Source organism: Phycodurus eques, chromosome 21 (assembly GCF_024500275.1).
Source record: "Phycodurus eques isolate BA_2022a chromosome 21, UOR_Pequ_1.1, whole genome shotgun sequence".
Classification (NCBI taxonomy): domain Eukaryota; kingdom Metazoa; phylum Chordata; class Actinopteri; order Syngnathiformes; family Syngnathidae; genus Phycodurus; species Phycodurus eques.
The window spans coordinates 205,905-230,102 of NC_084545.1; the positions used below are offsets into that span (position 1 = coordinate 205,905).

The 24,198-nt window shown below is 43.7% G+C and overlaps 2 protein-coding genes across 2 annotated transcripts; both read right to left on the bottom strand.

Moving 5' to 3' along the window:
* Window positions 1-1,415: 1,415 nt before the first annotated feature.
* LOC133396572 (uncharacterized) lies at window positions 1,416-13,301 on the bottom strand. Its single transcript, XM_061666572.1, is given in 11 exon segments — window positions 1,416-2,244; window positions 2,246-3,941; window positions 3,943-4,226; window positions 4,228-7,161; window positions 7,163-7,357; window positions 7,890-8,071; window positions 8,149-8,355; window positions 8,428-8,588; window positions 9,936-10,089; window positions 11,105-11,177; window positions 12,943-13,301. Coding segments are annotated over 10 exon segments (6,300 nt in total). The 5' UTR covers window positions 11,163-11,177; window positions 12,943-13,301; the 3' UTR covers window positions 1,416-1,815.
* A 1,760-nt stretch (window positions 13,302-15,061) lies between these two features.
* On the bottom strand, window positions 15,062-24,111 carry rdh12l (retinol dehydrogenase 12, like). Its single transcript, XM_061666547.1, has 7 exons — window positions 23,936-24,111; window positions 23,571-23,686; window positions 22,624-22,779; window positions 22,418-22,522; window positions 16,063-16,272; window positions 15,405-15,597; window positions 15,062-15,339 (listed from the first exon to the last, which is right to left on the bottom strand). Exons 1-7 carry the CDS (start codon window positions 23,947-23,949, stop codon window positions 15,237-15,239), a joined length of 897 nt encoding a protein of 298 aa, XP_061522531.1. The 5' UTR covers window positions 23,950-24,111; the 3' UTR covers window positions 15,062-15,236.
* Between the last annotated feature and the right edge of the window lie 87 nt (window positions 24,112-24,198).

Genomic DNA, 24,198 nt, shown 5'->3' on the forward strand with positions numbered 1-24,198 from the left:
CCTCCTACCTCCGTATTCTTTCACCAACATATACTCTATCCCATTCACCAGGTTCTGGAGATAAATCTCACCTGGTTGTTCCCAGGTTACGTTTGAAATACAGGAGAGAAATGGTAGTTTTATTTCCTGTGTGTTTTGAAGAAATTGTACGGCACTTTTGTAAAACCTGTTGTTTTTAAATGTGCTCTATGGTTTAATCTGGATTGGAATTGATCATTGTAGGGCATAAAGCAATGAAGAATGAGTGATCAGTTTTTTGATCTGATTGTCACTCACAGTGCAGTGCTTGTGTTGTATTGTGAAGACATCAACATATCCATGACGAGAATCAAAAGTTTTTTTTTCGGTCACATTCTTTAATGGTAATAAAAAGTGCTGTAATTGTATTGTTTTTTTGTTGGTTTTTTTTTGCAATGGGAAAAAGTATACAAACACAACTATAATACGTTAATGTACACAGTGTCAGCATTTAACTAGCGTGTTTTCGAGTCCAAAGTCAGTGTCCATCACAATGAGATTAGCCGTTCAGATTGTCCATCAGAATTTTTACATGCTCAGTTAAATAATCCTCATAAAACGATAAGAATGATCACCTTCAGGACACGTGATTGATGAACATCTTTAAAAAACAAATGGAAGGATGTCTCCGTTATCTCTACAACACCTTGAGACAATTAGATAATCATCCATCCATCCATTTTCTGAGCTGTTTCTCCTCACTAAGGTCGCGGGCGTGTTGGAGCCTATCCCAGCTATCATCGGGCAGGAGGCGGGGTACACCCTGAACCTGGTTGCCAGCCAATCGCAGGGCACAAACAAACAAACAACCATTCGCACTCACATTCACACCTACGGGCAATTTAGAGTCTCCAATTAATGCATGTTTTTGGGTTGTGGGAGGAAATCGGAGTGCCCGGAGAAAACCCATTCAGGCACGGGGAGAACATACAAACTCCACACAGGCGGGGCCGGGGATTGAACACCAGTCGTCAGGATGGCCCTCAGGATGTCCATATAAATATATATATATATTATACATATAATATATATATTATATATTATATATATAATATATATATATATATATATATATATATCTTATATATATATATATATATACATCTAATATAAATGTATATATAGATACAGAATAGATAGCACGGTGGACGACTGGTTAGACTGGCTGTGTGGAGTTTGTATGTTCTCCCCGTGCCTGCGTGGGTTTTCTCTGGACACTCCGGTTTCCTCCCACATCGCAAAAACATGCATTAATTGGAGACTCTAAATTGCCTGTAGGTGTGACTGTGAGTGCAAATGGTTGTTTGTTTGTATGTGGCCTGCGATTGGCTGGCAACCAGTTCAAGGTGTACCCCGCTTCCTGCCCGATGATAGCTGGGACAGGCTCCAGCGCACCAGTGACCCTTGTGAGGATAAGCGGCTCAGATAATGGATGGATATATATATATATATATATATATATATATATATATATATATATATATATATATATATATATAACATTTATTTATACATACACGCACACAGAAACATTTTTCAGTCTATCTGTGCTGCCTGGTACTGGTCCGTGGCCTATATGGTTGGGGACCCCTGTAATACAATATTGTACAGTTCTATTTTGCTTCTTAAAACCACCTTACAAAAAATATTGCCATTTCTTGGGGGGGCTGGAACAGATAAGTGGCATTTCCATTCATTTTAATGGGGAAGTGTGATTTGAGTTACAAGCATGGTCATGGATTGGAATAAACCTGTAAGTCAGGGTACCACTGTATCCCATACCTACAGTGAGCTTGCTTAAAATCTGGTCGAAACTGTGCTGGCATCATCATTTGAAAGGTCCTTAGTTCCACTCTCTTGCCCCTCCCTCAGGATGGCCACCACAGTGGATAGCGTGGCATTGGGATCCAAAAGTTTGACCAATGGCACATTCACGCCTCGGTCCTGGTACATGAGGTTTTGCAGCGTCATGGCCTGCATTGAGTCGGTGCCGAGCGACGAGAGCGGCATGTCATCTTTCATTTCGCTCACGTCCACGCCGACGGTTTTGCTGAGCAGCGAGACGATGTAATCTCTGGCCGGCACCTCCTCTGTGTTTTTGCTTTGAGAATTCAACTCTATGGACATTTGGAGCGCTTGCTCCACCAGCGCCGAAAGCCGCATGGTTAGGGAGACATTTTGCGAGAGGATGTTAAAGCGGATGTTCCTAAAGTGGAAGCGGCAAACTGGCCTGTTGAGGTCGATTGAGCAGCAAGCATTGCTCGAGACTTTTATGGATCTCAGCCACAGTCAGCACCATCATCCCCTTGGCTTCCAGGAAGCGATGGAACAGCTCTTTGTTCAAGAGGAGTCCGAGGTTCAGAGCTCCCCAGTTGATGGACTGAGCGGGCAGGCCGAGCTTGCGCCTGTACTGACAAAACAAATCCAGGAATGTATTTGCTGCTGCGTAATTTGTTTGTGATGCGTTTCCCAGAAAGGCTGATATGGAGGAGTAACAAACAAAGTAATCTAATTGGCAGCTCAGTGTTGCGTGGTGCAAGTTTAGCACACCGTTGACCTTGGGCTTGAGAACCTCCTCATAGATGGATCTATCAAGGGACTCGATCAGCGCGTCATGCAAGACGACCGCACTGTGAAACACCCCTCTGATTGGATAACCTTTGAACTTAAGCTGTATGTCGCAGACAACCTTGTGCACCTGCTCAGACACGGCAATGTCACACTGCATGCTGACCACGGTGTTGCCGCACTGCTTCTCAATGTTGTGGATGTCCTCCTGCACCTCTTCTGAGGGCTTGCTCCTGGAGAGGGTGACGACAAACCCGCCTCCATTTTGCGAGATGAACTTCACCGTTTCAAAGCCCAGCCCGGTTAAGCCGCCTGCCACAATGTACACCGATCTGTTTTGGAAAAGCTGCTTTTTCGAACACAGAAGTGGAATATTTGATGTTGCGGTTGTCTGACACTTTTCCAGCGCCACAATGGCCAGTTTCTTTGCATGGAAGTAGGAGTCTGGCTTCTCTGACGGAAGGATGTGGATCTTCTCAGATATGATACACTGAAAGGTGAAGCTTTCAAGGAAAAAATTCTTGTTCAGGTTAAAGGACTTGAGCCAGTGATGAACACGTAGCCTTCGAGCACACAGGGATCCTTTTTGCAAAATAGCCGGAATGTGAATTGTTTGGACATGGACACTTTCTTTTACACTCGGGAGCTCATCTTGGGAAAGCAAGTGCTGTGTTTGAGATCCACGAACGAGGACAACATTCTGGACACCAGAAAAATTGCAGACTTCTGCAATCAAGCTTTTGTTGAATGGAGGGAGGACTATGAATGCATCTATTTGATTGGCCTCTTTAAAGGAGCAATGTGTTGCAACAATCACATTCCACTTCCACTTTTGAGAGGCAAGTGTCAAAACCTTCACCAGAGCGGAATCAGGAACAGGAGATATGATGCAGAGACTGTGCTTGGCTTTTGGCAAGGCTTTTGGCAAGACACGGCACAGGATTTCCTTTGCCAGCACAAAGTAGGAGACACAGGGTGTTTTTTGAAGGAAAGGGCAGTTTTTGGTGGCGTAACACACATCCTGTGGAACTCTGACCCTACTGGCTGCCACCACAGGGTAACAGCAAGCCACAGAATCTCCCACTTTTAATTTCCTGACATCCTTTCCAACCTTTGTAATGATTCCACTGAAGTCAAGCATGTGTAGCTTGTGGTTCTGTGAGGAGTGTTTGTTCCAGTATAGCGTCTGGCCAAAATTCAGATGCGAGGCACTCACAGGAGAGTAGTCTGACGAATGGACACATAACTTAGTGGGCTGAATTTCAACTGAAGTGTCACTCATTTGCTCTACGTCAGCATGGACGTGAATGGCACTCAAGCGGCACATTTTAAAAGCGTCCCCAGTCTGGAGGATGCAAGGATTCAGATGTGTTGGACACGAAAGTGCCTTCAGAATTGTCAGTCAGTTCAGGAAGGGTACGCGCAATGGAAGGTTTCAGAATTACCCCGTCTTTAACCACCAGTTCTGGGTATTTGCTGCAAGGATAAGCTCGAAGGACCTCTGACAGAGCCGCAATGTCCTTAGCACTGATGGAGCCAATGTCAACCAACTGAAATGAGAGTTCGGCTATTTCTGCAGCAAGCGACCTTGTCATGCCGACAATGGCAAAGCCTGGATTTACATGATCAACTGTGAGTTCAGGATGAACAATAGGTTACTGCTCGGATGGAGTTGGGGAATTTAATTCGCTTGAGCTCGAGGACTACCTGGCGAAAAATTTCACAGCAATTTGTCAGATTTTGCAGGACAATATCGGGCGTGAGCGAGTTGAGGTTTTCTTTGCCCCACAAGAACAAGACCTCATCAAAGTTCTGCTCAATGTTTGTTATCTTGAGGTTTACCAAGAGAGATGGAAAGCCTTGACTCAAAATGTCTGTGGCATTTGTGAACGAAATGTACTGAGAGCATTCGTCTAAGTGGCGATGTAGGCCTTCTGCAATCCCTAGATGGTCAGAAAAGACTAAGGCCTTAGGAGGTGGATCATTTGTGATCCCCTCAGGGATGACACTAAAGTCGTTATGGTAAAAGTATTCCTCAACCACATGAGAGCGACTGCCAAGGTACTTGATTAACACATGCTTAACTTCGACCAAAGTGCGACCATGTCGATCAGCAAAGCATCCACAGACCTCAAAGTGGTCTGCACCAACATCGGTTGCCCTCAAGTAGACTGTCATCTCATCTTGCAATGGTTCTAACACGGTCAAAGTTCCGATCTTGGCAGGAAATCCTGGTCTCCCAGCAAAAATTTGCTCTACTGTGACTGGGAGGAGCTGCATGAGGAAGTCCAGCACTACTGGATGAATGCAGTAGTTGTGCAACTGAGACCGTAGTGCCTGTGGAACTGTGACCACGGCAAAAGCCTCTTTCAGATCTTCGCCATAGTGTACATTTGCTTTATTTGTGAAGACATCGCCATATTGAAAGCCTCCTTGGGCAAGATAACCATAAAATTCCTGATACGTCACAACAGATGTGCATCTTTCGTAAATACTGTTTAGGTCAATGCACTGCTCTTCGACCGGGCGCTCTTTCTTGAAGGCGACTGACCCTGATGCATACGTGGCTGATGAGGAGAACACTGTGAAACTAGCTTCATTCTCTTTTTGTTCGAGTTCCACTTTCATCTCTAGGGGGTTTGGGGTTATGACAAATGGGCTGTGAAAACTGACACTGAGCTCCAATGAGTTGAGAGGGACCTTGGGTTTGGCGCAGGCCATGAATGCGGCTAAACCCAACTCTGCATAGAAGGCCCCAGGGATGATGGGTACTTTGTTGTGTCTGTGCTCTTTCAGGTAGAAGGTGAAATCGGACATCAAATTGCAGCTGAAAGTGTTGCTCTTATTTCCTGTGGCATAGAGCACAGGGTGATTACTCGCTATGTTTTTCTGAGCCCCTTTGATGATGACATCCCTGTCTGAGGAATCAAACTGATATCTTGGGAAAGACAGCGGCGGTGCCTCATAGCCTACATAAAAGCTGTTCCAGTCTATGTGGACACCAAGCTCAAACAGCTTTGAAGTGACGGACAAGAGTGTCTCGTGGTCTTTTTGTGGCTGCAGCGAGGCTATGACAGCTATCTCATTACCTAGAGTTTCCATGATGTTCCTCTGGAGGGCTCGTCTTGGACCTATTTCCACAAAGACAGCATATTTCTTTCCCTGACTGGCTGATTTGACTGCTTGCTCGAAAGCGACGGGTTCCCGCACATTTCTAGCCCAATAATCACCTGAGCAGAAATCCCCCCTCTGTGCCTCCTTTCCGGTCACCGTTGAGAATAACTGCACTCTAAGCTCGTTCCCCTCCAAGGAGCCAATTGCCTCCCTGATCTTTGGCAGAATTGGATCCATCATATGGCTGTGATAAGCAGCGGGGACCTCTAGGACGCGGATGAATAGGTTCTCACTGTTAGCTGTGCTCCTCAGCTTTGCCTGAAGGCTCTCGATTGCATCGGCATCCCCCGAGAGGGTGCAGGACTGTGGGCTGTTAAAAGCAGCGAGACAAACTCTCCCAGAGTATTGAGGGAGAAGAGCTGTGACCTCTGATATGGCCATATTGCTAATCACCAGCATCTTTCCCCCGGCCACTTCGCCCTGGAGAATGCTACGGAAGTGGATGACTTTGAGGGCATCCCCCAGGGACAGGAGGCCCGAGCAGTGAGCTGCCGCCACCTCGCCAACAGAGTGTCCCAGCATGGCGTCGGCTTTGACACCCCAGTGTCCGAGCAAGGTGGCTATGCCCACCTGCAGAGCAAAGAGGAGAGGCTGCATCACATCCGGAGCGTTGAAGTCGCTATGTTCGCTCTCGCTCTCAAGCGTGTCCAGAATGTTGAGTGTGCTCAGCTGCTGGTAAACTTGGGAAATCTGCTCAATTTTGTCTCTGAACACTGGCTCGTGTCGGAGCAGCTCCTTGCCCATGCCGTAGTAAGTGACGCCGTTACCGCAGAAGACAAACACTAACTTTGGATCCGGGAGCGACGGGGTTGTTGTATTTTTGGTCACAGCAGCCTGGAGCTTCTCTTTCAGGTCGACTATGGATGAAACCAGGAAAGCCCGTCTGTATTTGTGTTTGAGATGGGTCCTCCTGCATGCTGCCGTGTACAATAGACAATCGAGATCCACGTTCTCCAGACGTTTAATGGTGTCTTCTAGCGTGAGAGTGAGAGATTTTGGTGAATTTGCCGACATGACAAAATATTTCACCTTCCTGCTATCATTTCTGTATGCTCTATGTGACCGCTTGTGCTGGGTGACAATAGCGTGAGCGTTCGTACCCCCAAAGCCAAAATTGTTTACTCCGGCAACCCGCCCTCCGCTTGCTTCCCACTTTTCGACCTCTTTGGGAAAATGCATGTTCAGAGCCTGGAAGTCTACGCTCGCCGTCTCCTCCGAGAAGAAAACCGAAGGAACGATGGTCTCATGCTTCATCATGAGGAGCACCTTGATGAGTCCGGCCACCCCAGCGGCAGACTCCGTGTGTCCGATGTTGCTCTTCACTGAGCCAATCCGCAGAGTCTCTGCATCGGAAGCTCGGACTTTGGCGATGACGTTGGAGAGGCTCGCCGCCTCCGTCGGGATCTCCGACTGGCGTTCCGGTGCCGTGGGCCTCGATGTACTGGACGTTAGCGATGTCACTCTTAGAGTAGATCATCTGCAGAAGCTCCTCCTGCTGAGTCATGGATGGCTTGGTGATTGGCGACACAGAGTGTCCGTCCTGGTTGACGGCGGTCTTGCTGATGATGCCCCAGATGTGATCCTGGTCTTCTAAGGCCTGTCAAGGTGTAGCGAGGATACAATGAAACTGATGGTGCCAGTGCCAGGACTGTTTCATTTGTTTATGGTGGTGAATAATGAGGAAAATAGCATAATTGGGAGGAAGTCACATATGTGCAAGTTATTGGTAAGTTTCGAGTCTTAAACTTTAAGGCAGGTCCCAAGTTTCTCTGGCAAAAATCAAGCAAGTCGTCGAGTCCCCACTAAATTTCGAGCCAGTCATCACTTGGATTAAACAAGTCATAAATCAAGTCCTACAATTTTGCTCTGTCACAACATATGCAGTATTCGCACATTAGCTGCTTTGCACTCAGTTTCTGTACTTGCGTTATGAATGCAGATTTAAACATGTAAACAGGCAAGTCTTTCAAGACAAAGTCAAGTTCAGTCCAATGAAAATCCAGTCAAAGTAAGTCGAGTCTTTCATAGGTTTTAGGCAAGGAAATTCCAAGTCCCGAAATTGGCGACTTAACTCTGACTCGAGTCAAATCATGTGACTGGAGTCTCCCAGCTCTGGAAAATAACATCACCTTGCTCAGTGGTTTGAGGAGAACCACGCCGCATCCTTCCCCTCTGCCATAACCGTCTGCCTTGGTAGAGAAAGGCTTACTGGTCCCGTCCGGAGATAACATCTTCGCCTTGCTGAGAGCCACAAACACTCTAGGCTCGATGATGCAGTTGACGCCGCCGCACACCGCCATTTCGCAGTCACCTGACAAGACGGCCACACAAGGAAGAGGTCCTTTTAGAAAGTTGCTTCTCAACATCACCTGAGTATCGTCGGGGCACCTTGTTTGATGGCCTGGCACGCCAGATGGAGCGCCACCAGGGAGGACGAGCAGGCGCAGTCGATGGCCAGCGACGGCCCGGTGAAGTTGAAGATGTACGACACTCTGTTAGCGGCGATGCTCATGGCCAACCCCGCGCCGGTCAAGTGGTTAATGACGCTGGGGTGCACGTGTGCCGCGTTGGTTTCGTAGTCTCGGTTCATGAGGCCTGTCGGGAAAACCCCATGAATCTCTCGTTGTGGTAGTCGTTGTGGTAGGAAATGACGTTAGTGATTTTTACCAAAATACACTCCGGTTCTGGTCCCGCTTGCCTTTTCCAAGGGGATGCCGGCATTCTCCAGAGCTCTGTAGACGCACTGAAGCAGCTGCTTCTGCTGAGGGTCCATTTGTTCCACTTCGCTGTCGCTGATGCCAAAGAACTTGTGGTCAAACTGGTTGAAACTGCAAACATTGTGGGAGGAAAATGGTTCCAATCCAATCTCTACTTGCATCAGCCATTGAGTGATGCTTCTCAAACCTCTTACACCAAGTATCACCCCAAATATTATTCTAAGCCACTGTAACATTAAAGTCCCTGTAAAGTGCAAAGAAATGTCTTGTAAAATGTACACACCAAAAAGACGTGTTGTAAACAACCCTGCCAAATTTGAATGATTCAAAAAAATGCGAAGTATATAAAATGAGGCTTCAGACTGTCATTTTCTCAACTCTCAAGCGCTGTTGGCGTGTCTGCTGAATGCGCTGAAACCACGCCCCGCTCAACTGTGAACTGTCAAATCAAATACCACTACTGTGACCTGGAAAAATGGATGCTGCTTTGTTTCGCATCTTTCTTATGACTACACACAACTACATGTTTGAGGTGTGAAAATATGTCAACTCAAAGCCTCTGGTGATTGGAATATATCCCACCGGGTCGTCGCAGGGCTTTTCCACGCTGTGACAACGAGGCGCTCTAAAGCGGCCACCCCAGCATGAAGCCAAACTTTACATGCTGGCTGTCATATCAGAGGGAAAAAAATAAATAAACAATCCTCGCTCTTATGTCTTCGCGCTGACAGCCGACAACAAGACACTCTAAAGCGGCCGCACCAGTGCGAAGGCCCGGTCAAACCTAGCCCCGCCCCCTCGCTGTTTTACTGTTCTCCGTGTGATGCGCGCGTACTCATGGCCAACAACGGCTAAGGCAACCACGCAGCAGACTTTAGGATGGAAATACGCATTTTCGCACATCTCAATTGCGCCGGATAACCACTGATGCGAACGACAGCGCTCAGGTTCTTGTGTTTGGGGAGAGGCAACTCATGCTGGACGCCCAATTGCGTCACGCGACGCTGTTTTAGCCACGCCCCAAAAATCGGAAACATCTCTCCACAGTTGAGGACTACATACTGTAGTTCTCAGTTTTTTCACGTTTCAGCAATGATCTTCAAACATGTAGAATGTATTTGAAACAAATTTGTGAAGTCACTTCAAAGGTTCTTTAATACAGTGATTAAAAAAACTTAAATCATGATATCAATGGTATTGCACATTAAAGTTGAATAAAAATGTTACTTAAAAGTGAATAAAAGTTTAAAAACAAATACTTCTAAAATGTAAATTCTTATATGCATGAAACGTGTGTGGGAGGGGTAAAACTATATATATATATATATATATATATATATATATATTTAAAAAAGACAAATATTTAGCAGATTTTCAACTAACATTTGATTTGCTGTTGTGAGATTTTTCTTCTGCGAAATGCGTGCCCGATTGTGGAGTGGCATTGAGATGTCATACCCGTCAATGAGGGCGGCCTTGGCCGTGCGGGACTTGCCCGCCTTGTTGTCGTCGGGGTCGTACCATGGGCTTATGTCGAACCGCTCCTTGGGAATCAGAACCGAACAATTCCGGCCACTCACCAGAACCTTCCAGAAGTTTTCTAGACCCTCTCCTGCATGGAAAACACATTCATACCTTACAATGGCTACAATGCTTACATTTTCATTTCTAGTATTTATCACGATATTAATACTATTCGTTTGCTTGTGGTAAATTTTGATTAACAAAATGAATAAAAAATATATTTATAATTTCCATCCATCCATCCATTTTCTGAGCCGCTCATCCTCACTCGGGTCGCGGGCGTGCTGGAGCCCATCCCAGCTGCCATCGGGCAGGAGGCGGGTCACACCCTGAACTGGTTGCCAGCCAATCGCAGGGTACATACAAACAAACAACCATATACGTTTGTAATATACTTTAACTTTTAAAATAAATATTTTTAAAATTTCCTTGTATACAGTACATGCATTGGTAATTGATACACAGCAGAAACATGAAAGGAAAAAGGAAGAAGCTATTTTCTTTTTACAGTGAACATTGGGAGAGAACCAAAAGCTTAAGAACTTAAGCACGAACAGACTGAATAACGAATCATTTTTCACACTTAATCGCTTCACGACATGCATAACAACACCATAAAATAAACTAAGCAATATGCAAAAAAAGTTAATACAAAAATCGGAGAAGTGAGGGATGGAGTGGCATCTAATTGCTATCTGGATTAATTGGAATTTTATCAAAATATTCCTTGAAGGGCTGCCAAACTCTGCTGAATATACATTTAAATCAAATTTTCAATGTATTTATCTTCATATAAATGTAATGAAAATGTATAACTACATGAAGATTACATGTTATATGACAAAAATAATTTTTAAAAATCTTAGCCATTTGTTCTTGTTTTATTTTATAAACTACTACAACATAACTCCCAATTTCCAAATAAAAATATTGTCATTCAGAACTTTTTTTTTTGGGGGGGGGGGGGGAGAAGATGGAAAAATATAAAAAGTACAGTGTTTTCATGTTTTCCCATACCTGTAGTGTATATTTGGTTAAATACAATATAATCTATAGGCTAGGGTATGAATAGTATTTTTAAAAAGAGGTTTTAAACGCGTTACCGCCTGGGAAGTTGCAGCCGATGCCCACCACGGCGATGCCGTCTTCAGCCCGCTCCATGGTCACTCAAAACAACTGGCGAGCACAATCAAAGTCAGGTCGTTACTCCTCAAAGCGTGTGTGCACCTATTCCACTTTTTGCCACGCACGCACGCTCTTCCATCCTCACACATCCAAAGTGAACGGGGTGCTGCGTCTTTATAGGCCGCCGCTCATCAAACATTAATGAGAGATTGTATCGACGTGTCCATGGCGACCGAGGAGCACGCATTTATGAAGCCTCACAAGTGATTGCAGGCGGTTTAATGAGTAAATCAATATGTTATCCAACACTGAGCTGCTGTCATTGAAGCTTATCAAAGATCACCGCTGTCACCTCTTTGAAAATGCCCAATTCAATGTCTTGTCCAAACCGGGGCTTCTCGAACTTCCGGGAGATTTCTCCAAGGATGCCCTCATCTGTGGTAATTCGGCACGCGGGCCCTCGTGATGGAACCGCAAATTTGCGGCTCCGCACCCGCGGATTTTTATTCACGGATTGGTTTTTTTTCCTATTGCTTTCCGATTTTATTCACATTTTATTCAACCAATCCTGAAAAACTTTTTGGCGTTACATTCCTGCTTATTCAAGAATTTTTTGGGGGGTTGAATTTTTTTATTCATTTTTTTTTAAACGTTTTCAATGGCCATCAACTATACAAAAAAGACGACAGCAAGCACGCAATTGTGCCACATGCGTCACGTGGAGCACTTCATAATCAATATTTAACCAAAATGCGTCCATCCATGAAAAAAAAAAAACAGGACAAGGAACGCACGTTCCGACTGCGGCGCTTTGAGATGAGTCCAGCCCGAGACACGAGTCGTCATTGGGACGATTTTTTTTTTTTTTTTTTTTTTGCTTTGACTTGGGAGCAAACATTTGAGTTTCCAGTCAAAAGAAACATCGCAACGGAAAAGGACGCAGGCCACACAGCCTTGCCTTTGCCAAGTCCCTTCAGTTTAGATAGTTCCATTATTCCTTGAACAATGAAAAGAGAGTTGTTGCTGAAAAGCATGTGGAAAATACACCTCCAAAGTCAAACTCTCTCTCTCTCTCTCTCTCTCTCTCTCTCTCTCTTTATCACCCCTTCACGTTCTGTCTTTGTCCTTTTCTACTCAGACAACTTCTAATTGATTTGAAATTGAATTGAACCATAGAAGTCTGCTTAGTGCAATACGAGCAATACAACGGCTGGCGGCAAGTATGCAAGCAGGACGTATTCCGCTTGGTAGACGTCCTGTAAGGCTGGCCGCTGACAAAAGTGAAAGCAATTCATCAAGTGATGTCATCGTGTTTGTCGGTGGGCGGGCGACTTCCTGGTTCAGATGGGAGCGACCATTCCGATTGCGGCGGGCACTTTTCGTGATGCCACGCAGACTCAATTTTGTAGTTTTTTTTTTTTTTTTTTTTTTTCCCCCCAAAATGTTCCACTTTATTTCTGTGATGACGGACAGTTACGACATTTTCAGATTAAAAAAAAAAAAAATCGATTTTTGAAATAATGGACAGTCAAGAGATTTCACTTTTTTTTCTTTTCTGTGAAGCTATTTCCGCTGAATTGTCCACTTTATTGATTTGACAACAGACACATGACATTTTCACATTTTTAATTTGACTTCTGTTGATTAAGAATGTCAAATTTCACGAGAGTTTCTCTTTTTCTCTTTGACTTCTGTGAGGACAGGCAGTTTTGTGACATTTTCTTTCTTTTCTTTTTGAAACACCGAAGTCAAAACATGAGCCTTAAATTGTCCAGAGGCTTCGGCCAATGTGCTGCGGCGTGCGAACGGAGCTTACCTCCGGGGATGCTGTCCTTTGCCTTCGCGCGCTTGCAAACTGAAAGTCGAGCTGAAAGCGGATGCTTATCTCCAACTAAAGTACGCACACCTCAAACTGGTATTTTTCTCCTTATGCAGGTGGGCAAACGCAGATTAGCCATCTTCCTTCCCCCTCACCCCCGCTCCTTGTTTTTGATGCTGCCTGCATCCAGGCGTGAGAAAAATGATGAGCGTGTGTCACCAGGCCAGGATCCGTCAGATGAACTGGACAGCTGGAAGTTTTTTTTTTTATACTTGAGTCAAAAAATGCGCCCAAACCTGACTTGAAGTCGATTAAATGCAATGAGCTCACGGCAGAATAATTTAATGTGATGAGCTCCTTAGAAAAAGAATGTCATGAGCTCATCACATGTATGTAAATGATGCATTTATTCATGCACTTCCGCTTCATCTGTGTGGGAGTGCTCAATAAAAAAGATTTTTGTTTCCATCTGGCATGATGCAACCCATTCAATTACACTGCACTTATTTTCCATCCGTTTTGCTCAGATAACACAGAAAGGTGCACATAATACATTTGAACATTCATCAGAAATTGTATTGTAACGCATTTGGAAGGACTGTACACAACTAAACAGTTGTGCACTTATTAATCTTTTTATTGCTTTTATGGATGCACGTGTTATGAACTGTGTTATTCTTTAATGGCCACTTGTTGGATGACCGCTGATAAAAGCGGGGATGCCGAGTCAGCACAGATTAAATGTTTGCAAGTTAAAAAAAATAGGAAATTATACAATAATAAAACAAAAAAATAATAACAAAAGTAGGTGAGCAGAAGACGGGTTTTTTTCTGTACATTTTAAAAATCTACTTTAGCGAAGGCTGTTTTGAATCTCGTTAGAAGTGTACCTAATGATGTGTCCTAGAGATGAAGAGTTCAAAGTTCCACAACATGAAAAAAATGCAGATTCCATGTGAATATCAAATGATCTATAAGGCACACTGTGATTTAACAATAAAACGAGAATTGTCAAATTGTAGAATTATTGGTGAAATACATATATATTTTCAGGTGTAAAACATCAACTGCACAATGACATTTCCTGACCTTGTGTAAACTGAATGTTTCCAGTAGCTAAATGGCAACATTTGGTCAATGAAAACCTCCATGTTGTCCACCTGTCTGTCTTTCTGTGACTCCTGCTGATGACACTCGAAGCTCAGCGGCCACTTCCTTGTTTGATGGCGAGGGACTGTTGTTGCATTTTTGGGTGTCGTCTTGGTCTGATGACATCAAAGTGTCAACAGCATGATGAAAATGACTCTTTAAATCATAATTATAATTCAAGCAGGACATTTATTGGTCGATTTTTGTCTGATTTTGTCATTTCCAACTGCGGCTCTTTAAATCAATAATTTACTGTCGCCAATCGTCATTGGGTCTCTTGTGGCCACTTTTTGCCAATTGAAATCCACAAAAATGACATTCTTGAATTTCTTGTGTTTCATGGTAGACTTGCAACGCCTGACCATAAAAAAACAAACAAAAAAACTACACATTGTGTAAACAAGCTGGAATGTGAAGTGTGACAGAAAAAAAAGGATTGGACATTTGTTTTATACTCCAAAGAAGTGATGTCACTTAAAAACTGGTTCTCACCGTGCCTGCGTGGGTTTTCTCCCACATCCCCAAAAACACGCATGGTAGATGAATTGAAAACTCTAAATTGCCCGTAGGTGTGAATGTGAGTGCATAGGATTGTTTGTTTGTATGTGTCCTGCGATTGGCTGGCAACCAATTCAGGGTGTACCCCGCCTCCTGCCCGATGACTAGCTGGGATAGGCTCCAGCACACCCGCGACCCGAGTGAGGAGAAGCGGCTCAGAAGATGGATGATGGATGGATGGATGGTGTTTCAAATGTTTTTCTTTTTTACAATTTTAATGTTTTCGGCTAGGAATCAGAATCATCTTTATTTGCCAAGTATGTCCAAAAAACACACAAGGAATTTGTCTCCGGTAATTGGAGCCACTCAAGTACGACAACAGATTACAGAATACACACAAAATGCAACGAGATGGCAAATTATGTGCGATATGAATCCCCCAAAATAGCGAAGGAACACCCTTACTGAAAGGGTAGTAAAACCTTTCAACTAGTGAGGTTCAAAAATAACAGAATTGTCTTTGTAATTATTTATTAAGTAGATATTTTTCAGGTGTGCAAACACAAGCAGATACAGTTAGACCCAAACATTCAGTACAAAGCTGCGTTATGAATATTAGCAAGAAGTGTTGGAATCGCAGGCAGTCAGTCCCACGTGATGTTGAGCATCCGACAGCTGAGCTCCCACAGCTTCTGCGCCAGCTCGTCGTCCTCGCCCGCCGTCGAGCAGTTTGCGGGCGCGCAGTTGCTGTGGCGGAAGACCAAGCGGGCGTGAGCGCCTCAGACGACCCCCGACGTTCGGCGATAGCACACCTGTAATATCCGCCGCTCCGGTCGTTGAGCGACGGCTCGACGGCGCAGTAGACGGTGGTGCGCGCGCCCTGCGCCGACGTCTTGGTGAAGGGGCTGGCCATCTTCAAGAAGAAGCGCTGAGGCCCATTCAGGTGGCGCCACAAGTCCGTCTGGACCACGCCCGGGTGCAGAGAGTACGCCGTCACGCCCGTGCCTGCCGTAGACATCACAAGTGGCAAATAGGAAACGCAGCCAGCTCCTCAGCAAACAGACTGGAGTCACTTAGAAAAGGGTGAGGTCTTCATTTGATTTCCGGAGGGTTTGAGACAAGGGCTAGGGTTTTAAATGAGGCTTAGGGATTCAAGTTAAGCTTTCAAACAAAAGTTAGGTAGGTTTTCAAGCCTGGGTTAAGGTTTCAAACAAGGGCTTGGGTGTCAAATTCGGGTTTCAAACATGGGTTAGGACTTTAAGGGTTTTTAAAATTGAGGGTTTCAGCCTAGGTTCGCGTTTCAAGTTTAACAATGTTTAGGGTTTCAAATTAGGTTTCCAGGCAGGGTTAGGGTTTTAAGCCTGGGTTAAGATTCCCAAAAAGTCTGAGGCTTAGAAATTATGGTTTCAAAGTTAGGGTTGAACGCGTGAAAGTCCCATTGTGGGTTTACAAACAAAAGCGGGCGCCCACCTTGCGTCCGTTTGGCGAGCGCGCGCGTGAACAGCACATTAGCTAGCTTGCTCTGCGCGTACGCTTTGTTCTTGTCGTAGGCGCGCTCGCTGTTGATGTCGTCCAAGTTGATAGATCCCCAAGAGTGAGCCATGGAGGACACAGTCACGACACGCGCCGGACTGGAGCGTTTCAGCAGGTCCAGCAGGAGGAACGTCAACAGGAAGTGGCCTGCCAAAGAAAATGACAACTTCGGGGTTCAAGCCACGGTTGGGGTTTCAAATTACAGTTTCAAACAAGGGTGAAGCTTTCAAAGTAGGGTTTTAAGCCACAGTTTTGAGTTTTAAATTAGAGTTCTGAAACAGGATTAAAGCCTGAGTTAGGGTTTCGACTTTTAAGGTTTGAAACATAAGAAAGTAAAGATTAATGAACAAAGCTTTTTTTTTTTTTTTAAGCATTTTTAAAAACAAAGCATTTCCTGTTGCCACCCTCCTAAACTGAACTGAACCGTGCGTCTTATCTGGCTGAATAATAATCAACAGTGATATCGTACAAATAAAGTGTGACATAACGCAAGTAAGCATCATAAAAGTGGGCGTGCAAGCAAATGGCATCTAAAAGTTGACCTTGGCGTAATCTCGTTGCGCAACCTGAAGACACGCGAGCTAGCCTGATGCTAACAATGCTAACAGTGAGTCACTTGACCGGAGTTCTGACGCAAGAATGGAAAAGTAAGGAATTTCATTTCATACATTTCCAGGTCTGGAAAAGTATGCAAAATTGTATGGAAAAAAACGTTCCACGTTACCAAGAAGCTCTATTTTCTAAAACAAAAAATTACGACTATATAAAACAAGGGTTTCAAAGTAGGGTTTCAGAACAGGGTGAGAGTTTCAAATTAGGGTTTCGAAACAAGGTAAGGGTTTCAAAACAAGGTAAGCGTTTCAAAGTAGGGTTTCAAAACAGGGTTAGGGTTTCAAAACAGGAATAGGGTTTCACAGTAGGGCTTCCAAACAGGGTGAGAGTTTCAAAGTAGGATTTCAAAACAAGGTAAGGGTTTCAAAGTCGGGTTAGGTTTCAAAACAGGTTTAGGGTTTCAAAGTAGGGTTTCAAAACAGGGGAGGGGTTTCAAAGTAGGGTTTCAAAACAGGGTTAGTGTTTCAAAGTAGGGTTTCAAAACAGGGTTAGTGTTTCAAAGTAGGGTTTCAAAACAGGGTTAGTGTTTCAAAGTAGGGTTTCAAAACAGGGTTAGTGTTTCAAAGTAGGGTTTCAAAACAGGGTTAGTGTTTCAAAGTAGGGTTTCAAAACAGGTTTAGGGTTTCAAAGTAGGGTTTAAAAACAAGGTTAGGGTTTGAAAACAGGGTTAGGGTTTCAAAACGGTTAGGGTTTCATAGTGGGGTTTCAAAACAAGGTAAGGGTTTCAAAGTAGAGTTAGTGTTTCAAAGTAGGGTTTCAAAACAGGGTTAGGGTTTCAAAGTAGGGTTTCAAAGTAGGTTTTCATAACAGGGTTAGGTTTCAAAGTAGGGTTTTAAAACAGGGTTAGGTTTCAAAGTAGGGTTTCAAAACAGGGTTAGTGTTACAAAGTAGGTTTAGTGTTTCAAAGTAGGGTTTCAAAACAGGTTTAGGATTTCAAAGTAGGGTTTAAAAACAATGTTAGGGTTTGAAAACAGGGTTAGGGTTTAAAAGTAGGGTTTCCAACAGGGTTAGTGTTTCAAAGTAGGGTTTCAAAACAGGTTTAGGGTTTCAAAGTAGGGTTTAAAAACAAGGTTAGGGTTTGAAAACAGGGTTAGGGTTTCAAAACGGTTAGGGTTTCATAGTGGGGTTTCAAAACAAGGTAAGGGTTTCAAAGTAGAGTTAGTGTTTCAAAGTAGGGTTTCAAAACAGGGTTAGGGTTTAAAAACAGGGATAGGATTCAAAGTAGGGTTTGAAAACAGGGTTAGGGTTTCAAAGTAGGGTTTCAAAACAGGGTTAGGGTTTAAAAACAGGGATAGGATTCAAAGTAGGGTTTGAAAACAGGGTTAGGGTTTCAAAGTAGGTTTTCAAAACAGGGTTAGGTTTCAAATTAGGGTTTTAAAACAGGGTTAGGTTTCAAAGTAGGGTTTCAAAACAGGGTTAGTGTCACAAAGTAGGTTTAGTGTTTCAAAGTAGGGTTTCAAAACAGGTTTAGGATTTCAAAGTAGGGTTTAAAAACAAGGTTAGGGTTTGAAAACAGGGTTAGGGTTTCAAAGTAGGGTTTCAAAACAGGGTAAGGGTTTCAAAACGGTTAGGGTTTCATAGTGGGGTTTCAAAACAAGGTAAGGGTTTCAAAGTAGGGTTAGTGTTTCAAAGTAGGGTTTGAAAACAGGGTCAGTGTTTCAAAGTAGGGTTTCAAAACAGGGTTAGGGTTTCAAAGTATGGTTTTAAAACAGGGATAGGTTTCAAAGTAGGGTTTCAAAACAGGGTTAGGGTTTCAAAGTAGGGTTTCCAAACAGGGTAAGGGTTTCAAAATAGGTTTTCAAAACAGGGTTAGGTTTCAAAGTAGGGTTTCAAAACAGGGTTAGTGTTTCAAAGTAGGGTTTCAAAACAAGGTTAGGGTTTGAAAACAGGGTTAGGGTTTCAAAACGGTTAGGGTTTCATAGTGGGGTTTCAAAACAAGGTAAGGGTTTCAAAGTAGAGTTAGTGTTTCAAACTAGGGTTTCAAACCAGGGTTAGGGTTTGAAAACAGGGATAGGATTCAAAGTAGGGTTTGAAAACAGGGTTAGGGTTTCAAAGTAGGGTTTCAAAGTAGGTTTTCAAAACAGCGTTAGGTTTCAAAGTAGGGTTTTAAAACAGGGTTAGGTTTCAAAGTAGGGTTTCAAAACAGGGTTAGTGTTACAAAGTAGGTTTAGTGTTTCAAAGTAGGGTTTCAAAACAGGTTTAGGATTTCAAAGTAGGGTTTAAAAACAAGGTTAGGGTTTGAAAACAGGGTTAGGGTTTCAAAGTAGGGTTTCAAAACAGGGTAAGGGTTTCAAAACGGTTAGGGTTTCATAGTGGGGTTTCAAAACAAGGTAAGGGTTTCAAAGTAGGGTTAGTGTTTCAAAGTAGGGTTTGAAAACAGGGTCAGTGTTTCAAAGTAGGGTTTCAAAACAGGGTTAGGGTTTCAAAGTATGGTTTTAAAACAGGGATAGGTTTCAAAGTAGGGTTTCAAAACAGGGTTAGGGTTTCAAAGTAGGGTTTCCAAACAGGGTAAGGGTTTCAAAGTAGGTTTTCAAAACAGGGTTAGGTTTCAAAGTAGGGTTTCAAAACAGGGTTAGTGTTTCAAAGTAGGGTTTCAAAACAAGGTTAGGGTTTGAAAACAGGGTTAGGGTTTCAAAACGGTTAGGGTTTCATAGTGGGGTTTCAAAACAAGGTAAGGGTTTCAAAGTAGAGTTAGTGTTTCAAACTAGGGTTTCAAAACAGGGTTAGGGTTTGAAAACAGGGATAGGATTCAAAGTAGGGTTTGAAAACAGGGTTAGGGTTTCAAAGTAGGTTTTCAAAACAGCGTTAGGTTTCAAAGTAGGGTTTTAAAACAGGGTTAGGTTTCAAAGTAGGGTTTCAAAACAGGGTTAGTGTTACAAAGTAGGTTTAGTGTTTCAAAGTAGGGTTTCAAAACAGGTTTTGGATTTCAAAGTAGGGTTTAAAAACAAGGTTAGGGTTTGAAAACAGGGTTAGGGTTTCAAAGTAGGGTTTCAAAACAGGGTAAGCGTTTCAAAACGGTTAGGGTTTCATAGTGGGGTTTCAAAACAAGGTAAGGGTTTCAAAGTAGGGTTAGTGTTTCAAAGTAGGGTTTGAAAACAGGGTCAGTGTTTCAAAGTAGGGTTTCAAAACAGGGTTAGGGTTTCAAAGTATGGTTTTAAAACAGGGATAGGTTTCAAAGTAGGGTTTCAAAACAGGGTTAGGTTTCAAAGTAGGGTTTCAAAACAGGGTAAGTGTTTCAAAGTAGGCTTTCGAACAGGGTTAGAGTTTCAAACTAGGAATAGGGTTTCAAAACAGGGTTACGGTTTCACAGTAGGGTTTTAAAACAGGGTTAGGTTTCAAAGTAGGATTTCAAAACAGGGTAAGTGTTTCACAGTAGGGCTTCGAACAGGGTTAGAGTTTCAAAATAGGAATAGGGTTTCAAAACAGGGTTAGGGTTTCACAGTAGGGTTTTAAAACAGGTTTAGGGTTTCAAAACAGGGTTAGGGTTTCAAAGTAGCATTTCAAAATAGGGTTAGTGTTTCAAAGTACGGTTTCCAAACAGGGTAAGGGTTTCAAAGTAGGATTTCGAACAGGGTTAGAGTTTCAAAATAGGAATAGGGTTTCAAAACAGGGTTACGGTTTCACAGTAGGGTTTTAAAACAGGGTTAGGTTTCAAAGTAGGGTTTCAAAACAGGGTAAGTGTTTCACAGTAGGGTTTCGAACAGGGTTAGAGTTTCAAAATAGGAATAGGGTTTCAAAACAGGGTTAGGGTTTCACAGTAGGGTTTTAAAACAGGTTTAGGGTTTCAAAACAGGGTTAGGGTTTCAAAGTAGCATTTCAAAAAAGGGTTAGTGTTTCAAAGTAGGGTTTCCAAACAGGGTAAGGGTTTCAAAGTAGGTTTTTCAAAACAGGGTTAGGTTTCAAAGTAGGGTTTCCAAACAGGGTTAGGGTTTCAAAGTAGGTTTTCAAAACAGGGTTAGGTTTCAAAGTAGGCTTTCGAACAGGGTTACAGTTTCAAAATAGGAATAGGGTTTCAAAACAGGGTTAGGGTTTCAAAGTAGGGTTTCAAAACAGTGTAAGTGTTTCACAGTAGGGTTTCAAACAGGGTTCGAGTTTCAAAATAGGAATAGGGTTTCAAAACAGGTTTAGGGTTTCAAAGTAGGGTTTCAAAACAGGGTAAGGGTTTCAAAGTAGGGTTTCCAAACAGGGTAAGGGTTTCAAAGTAGGTTTTCAAAACAGGGTTAGGTTTCAAAGTATGGTTTCAAAACAGGGTAAGTGTTTCAAAGTAGGCTTTCGAACAGGGTTAGAGTTTCAAAATATGAATAGGATTTCAAAACAGGGTTAGTGTTTCACAGTAGGGTTTTAAAATAGGTTTAGGGTTTCAAAGTAGGGTTTCAAAACAGGGTTAGGGTTTCAAAGTAGGATTTCAAAACAGGGTTAGGGTTTCAAAGTAGGATTTCAAAACAGGGTTAGCACTTCAAAGTTCCATCCATCCATCCATTTTCCACCGGGTCGCGGGGGCAGTAGTTTTAGCAGGGACGGCCAGACTTCCCTCTCCCCAGCCACTTCATCCAGCTCTTCCGGAGGGATCCCGAGGCGTTCCCAGGCCAGCCGAAGGACGTAGTCCCTCCAGCGTGTCCTGGGTCGTCCCTGGGGTCTCCTCCCGGTGGGACGTGCCCGGAACACTTCACCAGGGAGGCGTCCGGGAGGCATCCGAATCAGATGCCCCAGCCACCTCATCTGGCTCCTCTCAATGCGGAGGAGCAGCGGCTTACTCGGAGATCCTCCGGATGACCGAGCTTCTCACCCTACCTCTAAGGGAGAGCCCGGACACCCTGCGGAGGAAACTCATTTCGGCCGCTTGTATCCGGGATCTCGTTCTTTCGGTCACGACCCACAGCTCGTGACCATAGGTGAGGGTAGGAACGAAGATCGACCGGTAAATCGAGAGCTTCGCCTTTCGGCTTAGCTCCTTCTTTACCACAACGGACCGATACAAAGTCCGCATCACTGCAGACGCTGCACCGATCCGTCTGTCGATCTCCCGTTCCATTCTTCCCTCACTCGTGAACAAGACCCCAAGATACTTGAACTCCTCCACTTGGGGCAGGATCTCATCCCCGACCCGGAGAGGGCATGCCACCCTTTTCCGACTGAGGGACCATGGTCTCAGATTGGGAGGTGCTGATTCTCATCCCAGCCGCTTCACACTCGGCTCACTGGAGCAGTTCACTTCAAAGTTGTGTTTCAAAATAGAGTTAGGGTTTGAAAACAGGGTTACGCTTTCAAAGTAGGTTTTCAAAACAGGGTAAGTGTTTCAAAGTAGGGTTTCGAACAGGGTTAGAGTTTCAAAATAGGAATAGTGTTTCAAAACAGGAATAGTGTTTCAAAACAGGGTTAGGGTTTCACAGTAGGGTTTTAAAACAGGTTTAGGGTTTCAAAGTAGGGTTTCAAAACAGGGTTGGCACTTCAAAGTAGGATTTCAAAACAGGGTTAGGGTTTCAAAGTAGGTTTTAACTCAAATGCCAGAAATTACTTGAATTCTTTACAGAGAAGTCCAGAAATTAGGGTCTGAAAAAAGTATGGAATGTTGAAATCTGAAATGTGTCGAAACCCTTTTTGTCGTGTGAATGCAGACGAGACTGTTACAACTTTCAGTCCATTCCAGAGCGTTTGGCAAAAAGCGCATTCTCTTGTTTACCGAAGTGATTGACACCTATCTGCAACTCGAAGCCGTCGGCCGTTTTGGCGTACGGGCACGCCATCACGCCCGCGTTGTTGATCAGGATGTTCAGTTTGGTCTCCCCTAAAAAAAGAAAAAAGTCAAACATGCTTTGCAGAGGTTGGGTGAATTCAAGGGCAGCCGGCGCGCATCCGTGAGGGACGCCGTTCGAAGGCTTCTTCTACCTTCATTGATGGCCTGCGCAAACTCTCGGATGGATTTAGTGTCGGACAGGTCCAGTTTCACGCACACCACGTTTTCGTTCAGCGAGCGCTCCTTCACCTCTTTGATGGCCGCCTGAGCCTTCTCCATGTCACGGCACGCCATGATCACCCGGGCACCTGCCAGACGACACACAAACGGGGACACACATACGTACACACACACATGCAGCAAACGTTCCAATGAAATAATTGGGAATTGTGCAAGGGATCGATGGAAAAAAATAAACTGTGCAGGAAACGCAAAAAAATATTTTTAAGTGGGATCAGTGATGAAATATTTTGATGAAATAACGAGAATCAAGTGGAACTAGTGCAGTACGGTACTGTATCATGGTTTTCGCCAGCATGAAAAATGCAAAGGTGAAGTCCGCCCTCTGGTGACGAAATTAAATTTGTTGACCATTTCATAATTGAGGTTGAGTTTGTTGCGTCATCATGAGAGCTGCTCCTAATATTTAGAAAACACCTATTTAAAAAAAAAAAAAAAAAAACACCTCCGTAGAAAACACCTAAAACTACAAGCGCAAAAACATGAAATTACAACACAAATAATGTTGAATAAAATAATACCGTTGATCCTAAAATAAGAAACCACAAAAATACTACAACCAAAATTATATGTAGAGAATTTTTTTTTTATATATATATGTAGAGAATTTTTTTTTTTAAATGATTAAAATGTTCACAAATAAAAACTATTAAATATATATATATATATATATATATATATATATATCTTACATAAAAAACAAAAAGTTATGATAGAGGTAAATATTGTTTTGAGGTGTGGCTGTCAAAAGTTTATTTCCAGGTGCGCCTAATCTTGACAAAAGCGTGACACGGCACACACACAAAAAGAAAAGAATCCGGATGCATCTCTGTTGAGTTTGCTTTTTTGGCACACCGACCTCTCGTGGCCAGGTCGGCCGCCGCCTCCAAGCCGATGCCGGTGTTGGCTCCGGTGATGAGCACAGTCTTGCCCTCCAGCTTCTCGGCGCTGGCCCACGGAGCGCGGAAGAGATTCCTGAGCAGCCACAACACAGCGACATGTTGAGCAATCTCCTCTGCAAAGTGACTCAACCGGCCAAGTGGCTTTGGCGTCACTTAGACTTCACTCAAAATCGCGTCTAAACTTGTGCAAGATGCACAGAAAACCCAATAAGAGTCGAAAGCGAAACTCTCAAGTTGACATCACTTTGTAGCTTGCTATTTAGACACAAAATAACACGTTACACCACGGTTTGCCCACTTGAGCTGACATGAACTTGCTCACCTTATACCCTGCATGTCTTTTTTTCCCCACGTCAACGGGAAAACAAACAATTCGAATCACGTCGAATTGTTTGTTTCAGCAAACTTCAGCAAAACTCACAAAAACGCCTTCTCTCACTTTCAACATCAAAACCTGCGACGCACAACTGGCAACCTGAAATTGACCAACTCGCGTTACAGCCAATTAGCGACAGTTGAAGGGCCTTGCTCAAAGGTGATTGGTTAGAACGGATCACATGGGGCCACCCTTGCCGAGGATACGCC